The sequence below is a fragment of the Anomalospiza imberbis genome, chromosome 29 (genome assembly GCF_031753505.1).
Source record: "Anomalospiza imberbis isolate Cuckoo-Finch-1a 21T00152 chromosome 29, ASM3175350v1, whole genome shotgun sequence".
Taxonomy (NCBI): Eukaryota; Metazoa; Chordata; class Aves; order Passeriformes; family Viduidae; genus Anomalospiza; species Anomalospiza imberbis.
The window spans coordinates 2,237,404-2,250,552 of record NC_089709.1 but is presented as its reverse complement, the minus strand read 5'-3'; the positions used below and the strand labels follow the sequence as shown (position 1 = coordinate 2,250,552).

General features: G+C 60.5%; 2 protein-coding genes across 3 annotated transcripts; one reads left to right on the top strand and one right to left on the bottom strand.

Moving 5' to 3' along the window:
• Nucleotides 1-1,404: 1,404 nt before the first annotated feature.
• Nucleotides 1,405-3,464, bottom strand: HAPLN2 (hyaluronan and proteoglycan link protein 2). Its single transcript, XM_068175191.1, has 5 exons — nucleotides 3,328-3,464; nucleotides 2,707-3,057; nucleotides 2,393-2,509; nucleotides 2,106-2,291; nucleotides 1,405-1,985 (listed from the first exon to the last, which is right to left on the bottom strand). Exons 1-5 carry the CDS (start codon nucleotides 3,413-3,415, stop codon nucleotides 1,702-1,704), a joined length of 1,026 nt encoding a protein of 341 aa, XP_068031292.1. The 5' UTR covers nucleotides 3,416-3,464; the 3' UTR covers nucleotides 1,405-1,701.
• Nucleotides 3,465-6,298: 2,834 nt separating this feature from the next.
• On the top strand, nucleotides 6,299-12,946 carry RHBG (Rh family B glycoprotein). 2 transcript variants are annotated; one of them, XM_068174872.1, is made up of 10 exons: nucleotides 6,299-6,608; nucleotides 7,884-8,073; nucleotides 8,451-8,601; nucleotides 8,720-8,873; nucleotides 9,178-9,344; nucleotides 9,569-9,706; nucleotides 9,859-9,992; nucleotides 10,204-10,325; nucleotides 11,160-11,233; nucleotides 11,679-12,946. In XM_068174872.1, the coding sequence occupies exons 1-10, from the start codon at nucleotides 6,428-6,430 to the stop codon at nucleotides 11,745-11,747; spliced, it is 1,380 nt and encodes a 459-aa protein (XP_068030973.1). In that variant the 5' UTR covers nucleotides 6,299-6,427; the 3' UTR covers nucleotides 11,748-12,946. The 2 variants fall into 2 exon arrangements, with proteins under 2 accessions (XP_068030973.1, XP_068030974.1); XM_068174873.1 differs by having other exon boundaries at nucleotides 6,301-6,608; nucleotides 7,887-8,073; nucleotides 11,679-12,945.
• Nucleotides 12,947-13,149: the final 203 nt, after the last annotated feature.

The following is a 13,149-nucleotide window of genomic DNA, read 5'->3' as shown; positions in this document are numbered from 1 at the left end:
TGGCACAGAGTGGTGACCTGGTTATTCAGGAGGGCCTGGCACAGGGGTGGCACTGGCAGGGCTGCACAGCCCCAAAGCATGGAGCGTGGCAGCAGTGGAGAGACACCCCCAGGAGCCACAGAAACAGAGACACCACCCAAAGTGCCCCACATCCCAGCAGCACTGGGCACAGAGACACCCCCAGGAGCCACAGAAACAGGGAGACACCACCCAAAGTGCCCCACATCCCAGCAGCACTGGGCACAGAGACACCCCCAGGAGCCACAGAAACAGAGACACCCCCCAAAGTGCCCCACATCCCAGCAGCACTGGGCACAGAGACCCCCCAGGAGCCACAGAAACAGGGAGACACCACCCAAAGTGCCCCACATTCCAGCAGCACTGGGCAAAGAGACACCCCCAGGAGCCACAGAAACAGAGACACCCCCCAAAGTGCCCCATATCCCAGCAGCACTGGGCACAGAGACCCCCCAGGAGCCACAGAAACAGGGAGACACCACCCAAAGTGCCCCACATCCCAGCAACACTGGGCAAAGAGACACCCCAGGAGCCACAGAAACAGGGAGACACCACCCAAAGTGCCCCACATCCCAGCAGCACTGGGCACAGAGACCCCCCAGGAGCCACAGAAACAGGGAGACACCACCCAAAGTGCCCCACATTCCAGCAGCACTGGGCACAGAGACCCCCCAGGAGCCACAGAAACAGGGAGACACCACCCAAAGTGCCCCACATCCCAGCAGCACTGGGTACCAGTCAGGGCTTGGGATGGGACACTGCTCCCAGCAAATAGATGGGACTGGGAGAACACATCACTGGTGCCAGGGCACCTCCCTGTGCTGTTATTCCCCCTGCGCTGTGGTGATCCACAGCTTTTTATCCTTCTCCCGGGCTGTGTTGAACAGCAACACCCATAAAACCCTGAAGTGAAGTGGCTGGAGCACAGATAACCCCTGGAGAGGGCGCTGGGGGTGGAAAGTCCCGGTCAAATTCCCCTCATGGAGAGGCCAGAAGTCCCAGGGGAAGGAGCCAGGCAAGCGTGTGCCTTTGCCATTCAGTTTTGCTGTTGCTTTATTAATCGAGAAGGCAACACGCCATTAGTGACACTCGTTAATGCCCAGCCTGAGTCCTCTGCACTTGCACCAGCCAGAGCCACCAGGCAGAGTCCTCATGGCTGTGGGGAGCGAGGATGGGGCGAGGGATTCACCAGGGCTGGGGAATGGGCAGCCTGTGCTGTCTGCTGGGGGGCTGGATTAGACCCCCCCTTCCTGGTCCAGCAGGGGGGTCTGGCTCCTCCAGTACATCCCAAACGCCCCACAAGGTGTCCTGAACACCCCACAAGGTGTCCCAAACATCCCACAAGGTGTTCCAAACACCCCACAAGGTGTTCCAAACACCCCACAAGGTGTCCTGAACACCCCACAAGGTGTTCCAAACACCCCACAAGGTGTCCTGAACACCCCACGAGGTGTCCTGAACACCCCACAAGGTGTCCCAAACACCCCACAAGCCTCATGGGGTGGGACACGGGCACCCTCTCCACCAGGAGATGCACCAAGAACCCACACCCAGCTCTACCAGAGGATGCACGAGGCACCCAAAACCTCTGGGAGACCACCCCTCCTACCCCGCCTCCAACTCTCTGCCCAGGTGATGAGGACTGGCGTCCCACCGCTGTCCCCTGTGCTCAGCCCGGCCTCCTCACTTCCCCACGAAGCAGTAGGTGCCGTAGGTCCTCATCTCCTTGCTGGGGAAGCCGAAGCTGCGGACGCCGGGGTCGGGCAGCCCGCCGCAGCGCTGCCGGGGGGTGGTGATGGGGTAGCGGACGCTGCCGTCCGCCAGCCACCCCCCGTCACAGCGGTCCAGCTGCGAGAACTTCCAGGCGGAATAGAGCTGTCCCACTTTGGCAAGGGCAGCCCCGTGGTTGCGACACGCCTGCCCCGCCTCCTTGAAGTTCAGGTGGCCGCGGATGAAGTAGACCTGGCCTGGGGGATGGAAGGGGGACGCCTCAGGTGAGCACCCTTCCTGCAAACAACCTGTTGCAGATCCAGGGGGGCAGCAGGGCTCGGTGGCGCTGTGAGAAGGACAGGGGAGCGCAGCACTACCTTGAAGAGCAGAGGTGAAGCAGAAAGCATCGAATCTGTCCTTCTGCTTGTCCCTGGCGCCGTAGGTGCGGACACCGGGCAGGAGGAGGCGGCCGCCGCACGGCTCCCGCGAGTTGATGATGGGGTAGTGGACGGTCCCGTCCAGGATCCAGCCAGCATTGCACCAGTCCAGACCCTCCGTCCAGGCTGTGGGGCGAGAGGCAGCTCAGCACCGGCGCTTCCCTCCTCCCCATCCCCTGCCAGGCGTGGTTTTGGGCTGAAGAGGAGTTCTTTTTGGAATGCTTCACCTTTGTACAGCTGTTGGTAGGTGGCGAGGCGGGAGTCCTGCTGCTCGCAGGCTCGCTTGGCCTCGTGGTAGTTGAATTTGTAGCGTCCGTTGCTGGGCTGGTAAGGGAAGACGACGCCTGGAGGGACAGAGACGGGGTGAGGGCAATGCTGTCCCCCAGGGAGGCTTTGACACAACACCCCAGGGGATTCAGTGCTGAGTTTAAGGCTGGGCGACAGGGCCGTGCAATGGGGGTGGAGGCACAGAGCCACACGCTCCATTCCAGCTGAGCGTCCCCCTCCTGCCACATCCCCCAGGGACGCACCCCGAGCTCACCCTCAAGGTGCAGCGTGAGCGAGATGCTCTCGTCCTCCAGCCCGTTGACGAGCTGGCAGCGGTAGCGGCCCTCGTCCTCCAGCGCCACGTCGGTGATGGTGAGCGAGGCATCGTAGCGGTGGCTGTGCCGCAGGCGCACCCGCGGGCTCAGCGGCCCGTAGTTCTTGTGGAACAGCCCGTTGGTGATGATGATGATGCTCTCCCCGTAGTTGGCTGGCTCCACCTTGCTCCACTTCACGCGGTAGTTGCGAGGCAGGGCGCGCAGCACGCAGGGCAGGGTGGCCGTGGCGCCGCGCTGCGTGTGCACCGTGGGGTGCAGGGGCTCCAGCAGGTACTGCAGCTGCAGTGGGGCTGCAGCCCCCCCGGGCAGCCTCAGCACCATCCCTCCGACACCCCCCCGAGCGCCCTCAACCCCCACCAGCATCTGATGGTTTCTATCATCCATCCTGGCTCCTCTTCATCTCTCCTGCACCTTCAGGAGGCCCAGCTCAGCTCCTGCCCTGGCTGGACCCGCCCAGCACCACCTCCCCTCTCCAGCACCGACTCCAAACAGCAGTGCCCAGTCCTCCCTGCAGGCCCGGGGGCTCCACATCCTGCCCCCACCCAGGCCCTGCTCCCTACCTGGGGTCCCCGTTGGCCGCTGGAAGATGCTGGACACTGGGGGTGCTGCCAGGAGCCAGAGACAGCCGAGCAGGAGCAGCCTGTGCATCCTCAGAGCCAGGGGCAGGACAGAGCCTGGGGGGAGCGCAGAAGTCAGGGCCGTGCAGTGGGACACAGCCCAGCTTTGGAGGGGCCTGGAGGGTGTGGCCCTGCTCTGCGGGGGCTCTCTGACATTTATTGTGCAGAGGGGACAGGGCTTGCAGGACACCGACCCCACAGACTGTGCCAACCCTCCTTCCTGGCACCCCCCAGTCTCTTACCGTCCCCAGACACGTCCTTCGGGGAGCCGCCGTGCCCATCCAACGCCCCCTGCCCACGTGCTGCCCCAGCTCCTGCCGCTTCCCTTCTCCGTCATAAACACCCCATGGGGGGGCCAAGGGTCCTGGGAAGGCCAGACCTGCGCCACGAGGAAGAGGTGACACGGGGACACGGGGACACGGGAGGTGGCGAGCAGGTGCTCCCAGCCAGCCCCTCCCTGTCACCGTGCTGGGGCGGGCAGTGTCCTGGCAGCCCCGCGACCCCGCGGGCCCTTGATGCCCGCTCCCATGGTGCCGGCCGTGCCCTCGCTCCCTGCCCTGTCACCGTCTCTTCCTGCTTTCTTCTCTCTTTTTTTTCCCCCTCCAACACCTCCCCGAGGAGCGCACAGGGAGGAGGAAGCACAATTTCCCATTGTGAGTGTCTTTCTCTTTATTGTTCTGCTGGGCAAAACACAGTGTGCCCGGATAACAAACATCCCTTTATCTGCAGGCCACAGCTTTGGGAATTCAGGGAAAACGACAGCTCTGCATCGGGTTCCAGCAGCCTCTTGGGCTGGCAAACCCCCCCTTAGTGCCGGCCCCCAGGGCTGGGATGGGGCTCTCTGATCCCAAGGACAGCAGGGCAATGGTTATTTTTATTCCCCTCTCCTCATCCCTGATGAAGGGTTGATGCTCCCACCCCTTGAGGCTCTGGAGGATTGTGCAAGGGGGCTGCCACACCACTCCAGTCCCACTGGATTTATCCTGCCCTCCAAAAATGCATCGGAGAGGCCTCCCCATCATCCCCTGGGGCCAGGAGCAAAGCGAAGGCACACAATGGTGCTGTGTTCTGGGCTGCCACAACTTCTTCCTCCCCCAGGGTCCATCTCCAAGGGTGGAGGAAGCTCTTAAAGGAAGCACAAGACAAGCAGTGACTGTCCCCAGCACCACCTTGGCCTCACCATGGCACACACACTGTTAGCGTCAGGATCCACACACAATCAGAATTGATTGTATATGAAGGTGTTTTATTGAAGTGCATGGAAGCCCGGGGGTGAGACCCCAGATCTGGGCTTCAACGATACACCCAAATCGGTAGCTTATAACCCCTTCTCCTCCTCCCCACCCCACACTGATTATTAACTTGTATCGTTCTATTCTAGTTCCCATTTCCACACAGGTGCTATTTCGCTTGACTTACTGAAGATCATGCTTGATTTGCTGAAGACCATGCTTGATTTGGTTAAGACAATTACTGTTTACAGGGGTATCATTCACTCCCAAGGCCTGGCTGTCCTGCAGGTCCAGGCCTGTTCCTTCTACCTGCCTGCTCTGGCCACCACCAACCCCCCCCCACCCCGATACAGTTTAGAAATCATTCCTATAATTTCAATTCTAAGCTACTAAATTTAACCCTTACTCTATCAACACCACAGCAAACAGCCCCCCCAGGGGAGAAAGGCATCCAGGTGCCCTCATCCCCCACCTGCTCCCCACTGCTTCCAGCCTCTTTTCAAGAAGGGGCACCAATTTTGATGCCAGCAGGCTGCACTGGAAGCCTTCTTCCAGCTCAGAATGGTCAGAGCTTTGGCTCGTTGTGATGAGCAAAAGGTGCCCATAGCTTTGCTCTCCACGGGCTGAGGGAGGCTAAACTGGAGCAGCAGCACTGCAGGCTCCTCCCTCGCAGCTCCCCACGGTTATCGGGTGGGTCCGAGGCTCTTCAGAGAGTCTGTCATCTCCCTCCCTCACACTTCCTGTGCCCACGGCTGCAGAAGTACATCCTGTTCTCCCCCAGCAGCAGCTCCGGGCTCCTTGGCTGCAGGATGCTGATTCCCAGCTCTGCGCTATCACAAACGAGCTGTTTCTCACATTTTTCCCAAGTGAAGGCACCAGCTACAGTCCCCAGCCCTCACAAAACCACAGCCCGAAGGAGAACACTGGCAGGGGCTCCCATAAGTGACTCACCCCCTTCCCCATCCCGTTGGCAGCAGGGCATGACCCCAGCCCACCACTGCTTATCTGAGTTCAGAGTTTGGCCCAGTGCTGTGGGAAGGAGTCACGCAAGTCACTTCCCAAATACACACTGCGTCACTTCTCTGCTCCTTGTCTCTTCTCCTCCTTTTTTGGGATCTGCACCCACTCTACAAACACCTCTGCAGAAGCAGAGGCAGCCAAAGAAAAGCCAAGGAACCCCTTGTGCTCAGCTCCCCCAGCTCCTGGTGTGGGCTCCATCAGGAGCCTCTGACTCTGCTCCTTGGTCTTGTTCTTCAAAGCTCAGATTCTCCTTCTCCCCTCTCGACCCCACAGGAAACCTCACCCCCAAAGCCCCCTGAACACTCGTTTTTCCTTCTGACCAGGGAATTTGAGCCAAGCTTTGTGGGACTTCGCTGAGCCAGCACCTCCACAGCAGGTCAGTCCCACCACACTTGTGCATCACCCTCCACCCCCTCTGCCTGACCCAGTCCCCAAAACCACCGTGTTTCTGCAATGCAGAGGCAGAAACCTCCTGCATCCTCCCCACATCTCCTGCCTCACCCCAAATCCGGCCCCCCACCCCAGCAGAGAGGGACACTGACCCCACACAGCCCACACACTTCCCAGAACAGTGCCTGGAGCCACCTGATGTGGCAACGCCAGGTGTGGAGGTGTGCCAGGGCATCCAGCCCCGAGTTTCCGTGTTGGCAGCGCTGTCCCGCTCCCGGCAGTCCCTTCGAGGTGAGGGAGACACCTGGCAGCCAGCCTGGCAGGCGGAGTTTGCAGCCCCAGCGTGGCTCTCCCCATGCACCCCGTTTGCAGGGGTTCACCTGCCCCGGCTGCCCCCCGACATGGCTGAGCACACAGCCGCCTCGAGGCTCCGGCTCTCCGGGCTGTGCTTCCTCCTGCAAATCCTCAACATCCTCCTCTTCGCCGTGTTTGTGCGGTACAGCCCCGAGGGCAGCCCCGGCCGGTGCCCCCCGCAGCTGAACTGCAGCCGGAGGAACGAGGACTCGGGTTTCCAGCAGCCCCGTGAGTACCCCCATGGCCGTGGGTGCAAAGAGCCCTTCTGCTCAGGGGATGGCACCGGGTGTCACCGTTCAGGCTGCAGACCTGTCACAGACTCCGGAGTTAACAGAGAGGAAGCATCGAGCTGCAGGGTTGGGGTACTGGTGCTTCCCAGAGGAGGCAAAGCAGACATGCTGCAAGGATTTCTGGAATGCTTGGACACAGCCAGCCCCAAAAGAGGGATATTTGGGTCTGGGACATGTGTTAGAGCAGCGGAGCTCAGAAGGGATCACTGAGTGCACTGAAAAACTGGGGATCATCGTCCCATGCCTGGTGGGGAGCACAGCAGCTGCTCCTGGCACTTTCGGGGCTGCAGAGCTCCCCACGGACCAGCAGTGGGGTTTGCAGTGCCGGGGGATTTACACCAATCCCCTTCCACGGAGGATTTGGCTCCCTGGGTGCTACCACAGGGTCCAACGGGGTCTGGGGTCTGCCCTGCCAGGAGCATCGTGCTGCATGCTGGGCATCACTGCAGAACTCCTGCCGGGATAAGGGGCTGCCCCTCGCTTTTCTGAGCCACAGACAAGGCGGTCAATGCGACAGGAGCTTCAGAGTGCCCCGGCCGAGAGGGGGGAGCAGCGGAGCCGCTGGGCAGGGAGCTGGCAGCCGGCAGCCGGCAGGTTTTCCCGGTTTCACCTGCCCACGTAACCCCACCCAGGCAGTGACTCATGGAGGAGGCCGGGCCACAGCTGTCACTGAAGGGGTGCAAAGAGCATTCAGGCCAAGCAAGAATCAAGCCCCCCATCCTCTGGTTTGCCACCAAATGGTTCCAGACTGATCCCAATTCTCTGCTCATCCTTTATCTCTCCTCATCCCAGGAACTGGGACATGATGCTTTCAGGGGCAGCAGCGAGGTCCTAGGGGTGCTGGCATCTCAGAGCTACTTTCATGCTGGCCTAGTGGGTGCAGACAGCTCTTGGCCACCCCAAGAGCTTTCTGTGCTGTGGGGTGAATGTCCTGAGATACCTGTACAGGGCAGTTGCAGATGAGGTGGCCAGGAGCTGCTGCAAAGGGTCACATCAGCCAGGGATGGCTTTTACTGGCACTCCCCACTGCAGATCTCCAAGGAAGATCTTCCACCGAAGCTCCAGACACACATCAAGTGGAGCGAGCCTTCAGCTCCCCAAAGCCTGTTAGAGTAGGGGTGTCTTAGTCCTGTCTGAGTCTCCTCAGGGACCAGCAGGAGGGTGGCTGCCCGCCCTCAGCACCTCCAGACCCATCCTTGTGCCTCTCCTCCAGCAGGTTTTCAGGATGTCCATGTCCAAGTGCTCCTCAGCTTTGGGCTCCTGGTGGCGTTCCTCAGCCGCTATGGGCCGGGCAGTGCAGCCACCAGCATCCTCATCACAGCCTTTGCCATCCAGTGGGCTGTTCTGATCCAGGGTGTGTTTCACTTCTTCCTCAACGGCAAAATTTACGTGGGAGCTCAGAGGTAAGGCAGGAGGGAGCCGCTGCTGCCCAGGCAGCTCATCCCAGCCCAGCCCTGGCACACTGGCTCCCTCCTCTGTAAAACTCACGGCTCTGCTTTGGAGGAGGATTTTGAAGACAAGTGGGACGACGGGGTTGTTTGAGTACTGCCCTGGCAAGGGCTGTGTACGTACTGCCAAGGCATCTGGGGGGGCACTCTGGCCCCCACCTGCCTCCAGCCCAGCCATCCCTTTTTCACCAGCATCACAAGGCTCTGCCTGTTCAGCTTGCAGGAGCAGTGAGCTGCAGGCTCAGCTCCTGCTCCCTCCCAGCTCTCCCCAGCCCCTGTGCTCATCCCTGGCAGTGCCAGCTCTATTCCCACACGTTTCCTCTCCTTCCCAGCATGGTCAGTGCTGACTTCTGCACCGCAGCTGTTCTGATCTCCACCGGAGCTGTTCTAGGCAGGGTAAGCCCTGTCCAGATGCTGCTGCTGGCCCTGCTGGAAGTCACTCTGTGCACTCTCAACGAATACATCCTGCTCAGTCTCATGGGGGTGAGTCAACAGAAAGGGAGTGGCCCTGGGTTTGGGCTCCTCATGTCAAGTTCCGCCACATCTGGAGAGACAGGTCCCTTACCCCACTTCCTGCACAGCGCTTTTCCACACTCCCTAGGTGAGCGACAGTGGACGCTCCTTGACCGTCCACACCTTTGGTGCTTATTTCGGCCTGATGGTTTCACGGGTCTTGTACCAGCCTCACAAGGACAAGAGGAAGAGAGAAGAGCAGCAGGATAAGGGGCACCAGACTGATGTCTTTGCTGTGGTTGGTATGGAGCTCGGATCCTACAACTCCTAGAGCTACTGGTGGAAGGGTTGTCACCAATATGGGGGTAGTGAGGCTGTGGCTTTCACCAGGAGATTGCTGCAGACCATCAAGGACAGATGTCCTCCACCTCCCCAGGGACCTGTAGTGGGGCTGCACCACTCTCTCCTAGAAAAAGCTTTTCCTTGTGTTCTACCTGAACCTCCCTTGCTGCAAGCTGTGGCCTCGTGCATCTCTTGGCACTCGCAAGAAGTTTCTGTCCCACAAGGCATCAAGTCCAGCACCAAGACCTGTTCTATTCCCTGCAGGAACCATCTACCTGTGGATCTTCTGGCCCAGCTTCACCTCCACCACCGCTGTCCACCACAATGCCGAGAACTGGGCAGTGCTCAACACCTACTTTTCACTGGTGGCAAGCACCGTGTCCACCTTCATCCTCTCTCCTGTCCTCTATGAGGAGAGCACCCCGAGGATGGTAGGTTCTCTCCTGGGACAAACCCAAGCTTCATTCCCTTCCCACATCCTGCCCTGTAGGAATAGTAAGACCAGGGCATACCCAGGGCAAAAGGGGAGGCCTGTTATGCTTTCTTAGGTTCATTAAGAACCAGTTTGATCTCTGAGGAAGACAACCCCCTCTCCCAGTCCCACTCTGATGCTCTCCATGGAGCCAATTCCCCTGACCGTGCCCTGCTCCATCAGGTCCAGATCCAGGATGCCACCCTGGCTGGCCTGGCCATGATGGGTATGGCTGGGGAGATGCTGGTCACCCCCTTTGGGGCCCTCATCGCAGGGTTTCTGGTTGGCCTGATCTCCCCACTTGGCTTCAGATTCTTCACGGTGAGTCACCTTGGGACAGCCAAGGACGCTGGTCTGGGGCGTCCCCAGGTCAGGGGATCTGCCCCCAAACCTGCAAACACGGGGCTGCAGCACAGCCTCCCTGGGCAGCTGAGCCCCAGCCCAACACCAGCTCTTCCCTGTGCTCTCCCCAGCCTGTTCTACATTCCAGGCTGAAAATCCAGGACACCTGTGGGGTTCACAACACCCATGGGCTGCCTGGGATACTGGGGGCCTTGCTGGGGACACTGCTGACGCTGCTGGCCACCGCAGACACTTATGGTTACAGGTGAGAGGAGCCAGAATCGGGGATGCCAGTGACTTGATGCACCAAGCTGGGGCCACCACAACCCCTGAGATCAGGGCTGCTCCACTCACCCTGTTACAGCAGCCCTTTAGAAGGCATTACCCAGAGCCATGAGCCTGTGACAAACTCCCAAAACAAGCAAACTCCCAAAACAAACAAGCTCCCAAAAGCCTGTCCCCTCTCTGGCATGCAGGCTGGAGCTTGTATTCCCACTGGTGGCGCAGGGCAGCCGGACAGTCACTGACCAAGCATTCATCCAGCTCAGCGCCCTGCCCCTCACCCTGCTGTTTGCAGTGCTTGGGGGCTGCCTCACAGGTGAGTTTTGCCCCCAGCGCAGTGGGATGGAGGGTGCAAGGGGCAGGGGAATTGATGGATGTCGGGGGAAAGGGCAGGAGCAGCCCCAAAGCAAAGCATCCCCATCAGGCAGGCTGGGCAGAGCCCAGGGGTGCTCAGCACTGCGCAAACCCAGCGGAGGCCGGGGCTACCCCCGGGGCCGGGGCTCCCCTTGGGGCCGGGTTTCCCACGCGGGGCCGGGGCTATCCACGGGGCTTTACTCCCCTCTGGCTGGGGCTCCCCCCGAGTCCGTGCTCCCCCCGGCTCCGTGCTCTTCGCTGTGTCCGGGGCTCCCCTCGGGGTTGAGGCTTTCCCCAGGTCCGTGCTCCCCCTGGCTCCCGGCTCCCCCCGGTCTGCGCTCCCCGCTGTGTCTGGGGCTCCCCTCGAGTCTCGGCTCCCCCCCGCTCCCGGTTCCTCCCGGTTCCTCCCGGCTCCTCCCGGGTCCCAGCTCCCCCTGGTCCCGGCTCCCCCCGAATCCCGGCTCCCCCCGCTCCCGGCTCCACCCGGGTCCCGGTTTTCCCCGGGTCCCGGCTCCACCCGGGTCCCGGCTCCCCCCGCTCCCGGCTCCCCCCGGGTCCCGGCTCCCCCCTGATCCCCGCTCCACCCGGGTCCCAGCTCCCCCCGCTCCCGGCTCCACCCGGGTCCCGGTTTTCCCCCGCTCCCGGCTCCCCCCGGTGCCGGTTTTCCCCCGCTCCCGGCTCCCCCCGGGTCCCCGCTCCCCGCTGCCCGCCCGGTGCTGCCGCTAGATGTCAGGGGAAGCCCGGGCAGCGGCCGCCCCGCTCTCAGACGCCCTCGCCCGGCTTTCGGTGTCCTCAGGAGCCGTCCTGAAAATCAAGGTGCTGAGGTGTTCTCCCGACGCGCAGTACAAGGAAAACGCCGTCTTCCTGGAGGTAAAGCTGGGGAATTGTTGGTGAAAAGGGGTTTATGGGTCTCAGGCAGCAGCAGGGGTTGGATATTTCCCCCCAGCTGTTGGTACCCTCCCTCCTCTTGCAGCAGCATTTAGGGCAGGAGAGCTGCAGTAAATGTCCCTGGCCATGGACTCAGAGAATCCCCGACTCATTTTAGGTTGGAAAAGCCCTCTAAAAGCACCAGGTCAAATCGTTCCACTACTGCCAAGGCCACCACTAAACCATGTCCCCAGGGGCCACATCCACAAGTCTGTTAAGTCCCTCCAGGGATGGTGACTTTACCATTCCCCTGGGCAGATGTGCCAGCGTTGGACAATTCCAGGGAAAGCATTTCCCCCAGTATTCCATCTAAACCTTCCTGGTGCAAGTCGAGCCCCCACCCAGCCCCAGTGTGCCCATTTCTGCCTCTCTCGTGTCTCTGGTGCAGGCAGCTGAGGAAGGATCTGACCCCAGTGCAAGTGGAAAGGAGGAGCTGGGCATCAGCACCTTGGTGTAATGACCCCGAATCTCCAGTGAAGTCCTGCACCACGGATGGTCCGGCATGGCCAGTGCCAGCTGGCTTCTGGCAGCCTGAACTTCCCAGCAGCCACGCTGGTTCCCATGCAGGAGCCAGCTGCTGGTCCCAAACGTTTTGGGAGCAGCTGGGTGTCCACAGGCCTCTGCAGGGTGAGGAGGTGCTGTGGTATCCCTGTGCTTGTTGTGGGAGCAACACGGCTCTTGCTGCCAGGGTCACCTCAGGGTGTCCAGGCTTGGCTCAGCCACTCCCCACCCTGCTCCTTGCCTCAGTTTCCCCATCAGCTGCTCTCTGGAGGAAGGCAATGGGGAGAGGAGGGATGACTGTGTTGGGGAACGGGCACAGGAGGCTGAACAGAAAGCAACAAAGACTTTGTACAGACACTTCGGTGCACAGCAATTAAAATATATGATTTTTTTTTTGTAGCTTCAAGATTTGCCCCTGAATTCCCATGGCTCCTGCCCAGCTCTGCTGGCTGTTTCCTTCAGGTGCCATCCAGGGAGGAAGGCAAAGCCCCCCAGTTACCCCTGCACCCCAAACACTGATGCCCATTTGGTTTCATGGGTTGTGCCACCCATCTGAGGATGGTGCAGTCTTTGGAGTGTGGGACAGCACCCAGGAGCAGGAGCAGGGTGACACCGGGGTCCCCAGCACAGGGGTGACCCCTGCCTTCCCCTGACCACTCCTCACCTCGCTCCAGGGGCTCCTCTCAACACATGAATGTCCCCAGCACTCAGCCCTGCTGTGACAGAGATGCTCCTCTGGCCATTGCAGCCCCAGCACCCAGAACCCCGGCCCCACATCCCCCTGCAAAGGGGCTGCCACCCCACCCGGGAGCAGATTGGAACACCCTGGGAATGCTCGAGGGAACCCACAGAGAGTCCTGCAGCGATTGGAGCAGGGGCACAGCCCCAGAGGACTCCTAGAGGGACGGTGGTGGATGTGCCGGGGGTCCTCGATGGGGGGGACACCTTGGGGTCCCATCTCCCATGAGCCTGGGGTGGCTGTCTGACACGTTCACACTTCCTGTGCCAGACTGGCACTCACCATGTGGGATTCCCGCAGGCACAGGTGTCCCCAGCTGCCAGCACTGTCCCTGAGGAGGGGGCCACAGCCCCACCCCATGCAGAGGGGACAGGGTTGCAGGGCCAGCACAGCAAAGTTTGGGGCTAATGCTTTGCTACCCAACCAGAGCAGCCACAGGTGGGACCCTTTTATTCTGATATCTGCTGCTGTTGAAGCACACAGGTTTCCTTTAACTGACTGGACAAAAAAATGCCAAAAAGTTAATGAAAAGCATTTGTTTGCAGGTGATCATAAACGTCATTTTAAAACACAGCAGTAAGTCAAAACTTCTTGCTTTTATGTAAGTCAAACTATCACT

Coding starts and splice junctions, on each gene's coding strand:
- HAPLN2 (XM_068175191.1), bottom strand. CDS start 3,415: ATGCACAGGCTGCTCCTGCTCGGCTGTCTCTGGCTCCTGGCAGCACCC. Junction 3,058..3,327: donor GCGGCCAACGGGGACCCCAG/GTAGGGAGCAGG, acceptor GGGGGGCTGCAG/CCCCACTGCAGCTGCAGTAC. Junction 1,986..2,105: donor CTTCACCTCTGCTCTTCAAG/GTAGTGCTGCGC, acceptor TCCATCCCCCAG/GCCAGGTCTACTTCATCCGC.
- RHBG (XM_068174872.1), top strand. CDS start 6,428: ATGGCTGAGCACACAGCCGCCTCGAGGCTCCGGCTCTCCGGGCTGTGC. Junction 9,345..9,568: donor AGGAGAGCACCCCGAGGATG/GTAGGTTCTCTC, acceptor CTGCTCCATCAG/GTCCAGATCCAGGATGCCAC. Junction 9,707..9,858: donor TTGGCTTCAGATTCTTCACG/GTGAGTCACCTT, acceptor TGCTCTCCCCAG/CCTGTTCTACATTCCAGGCT.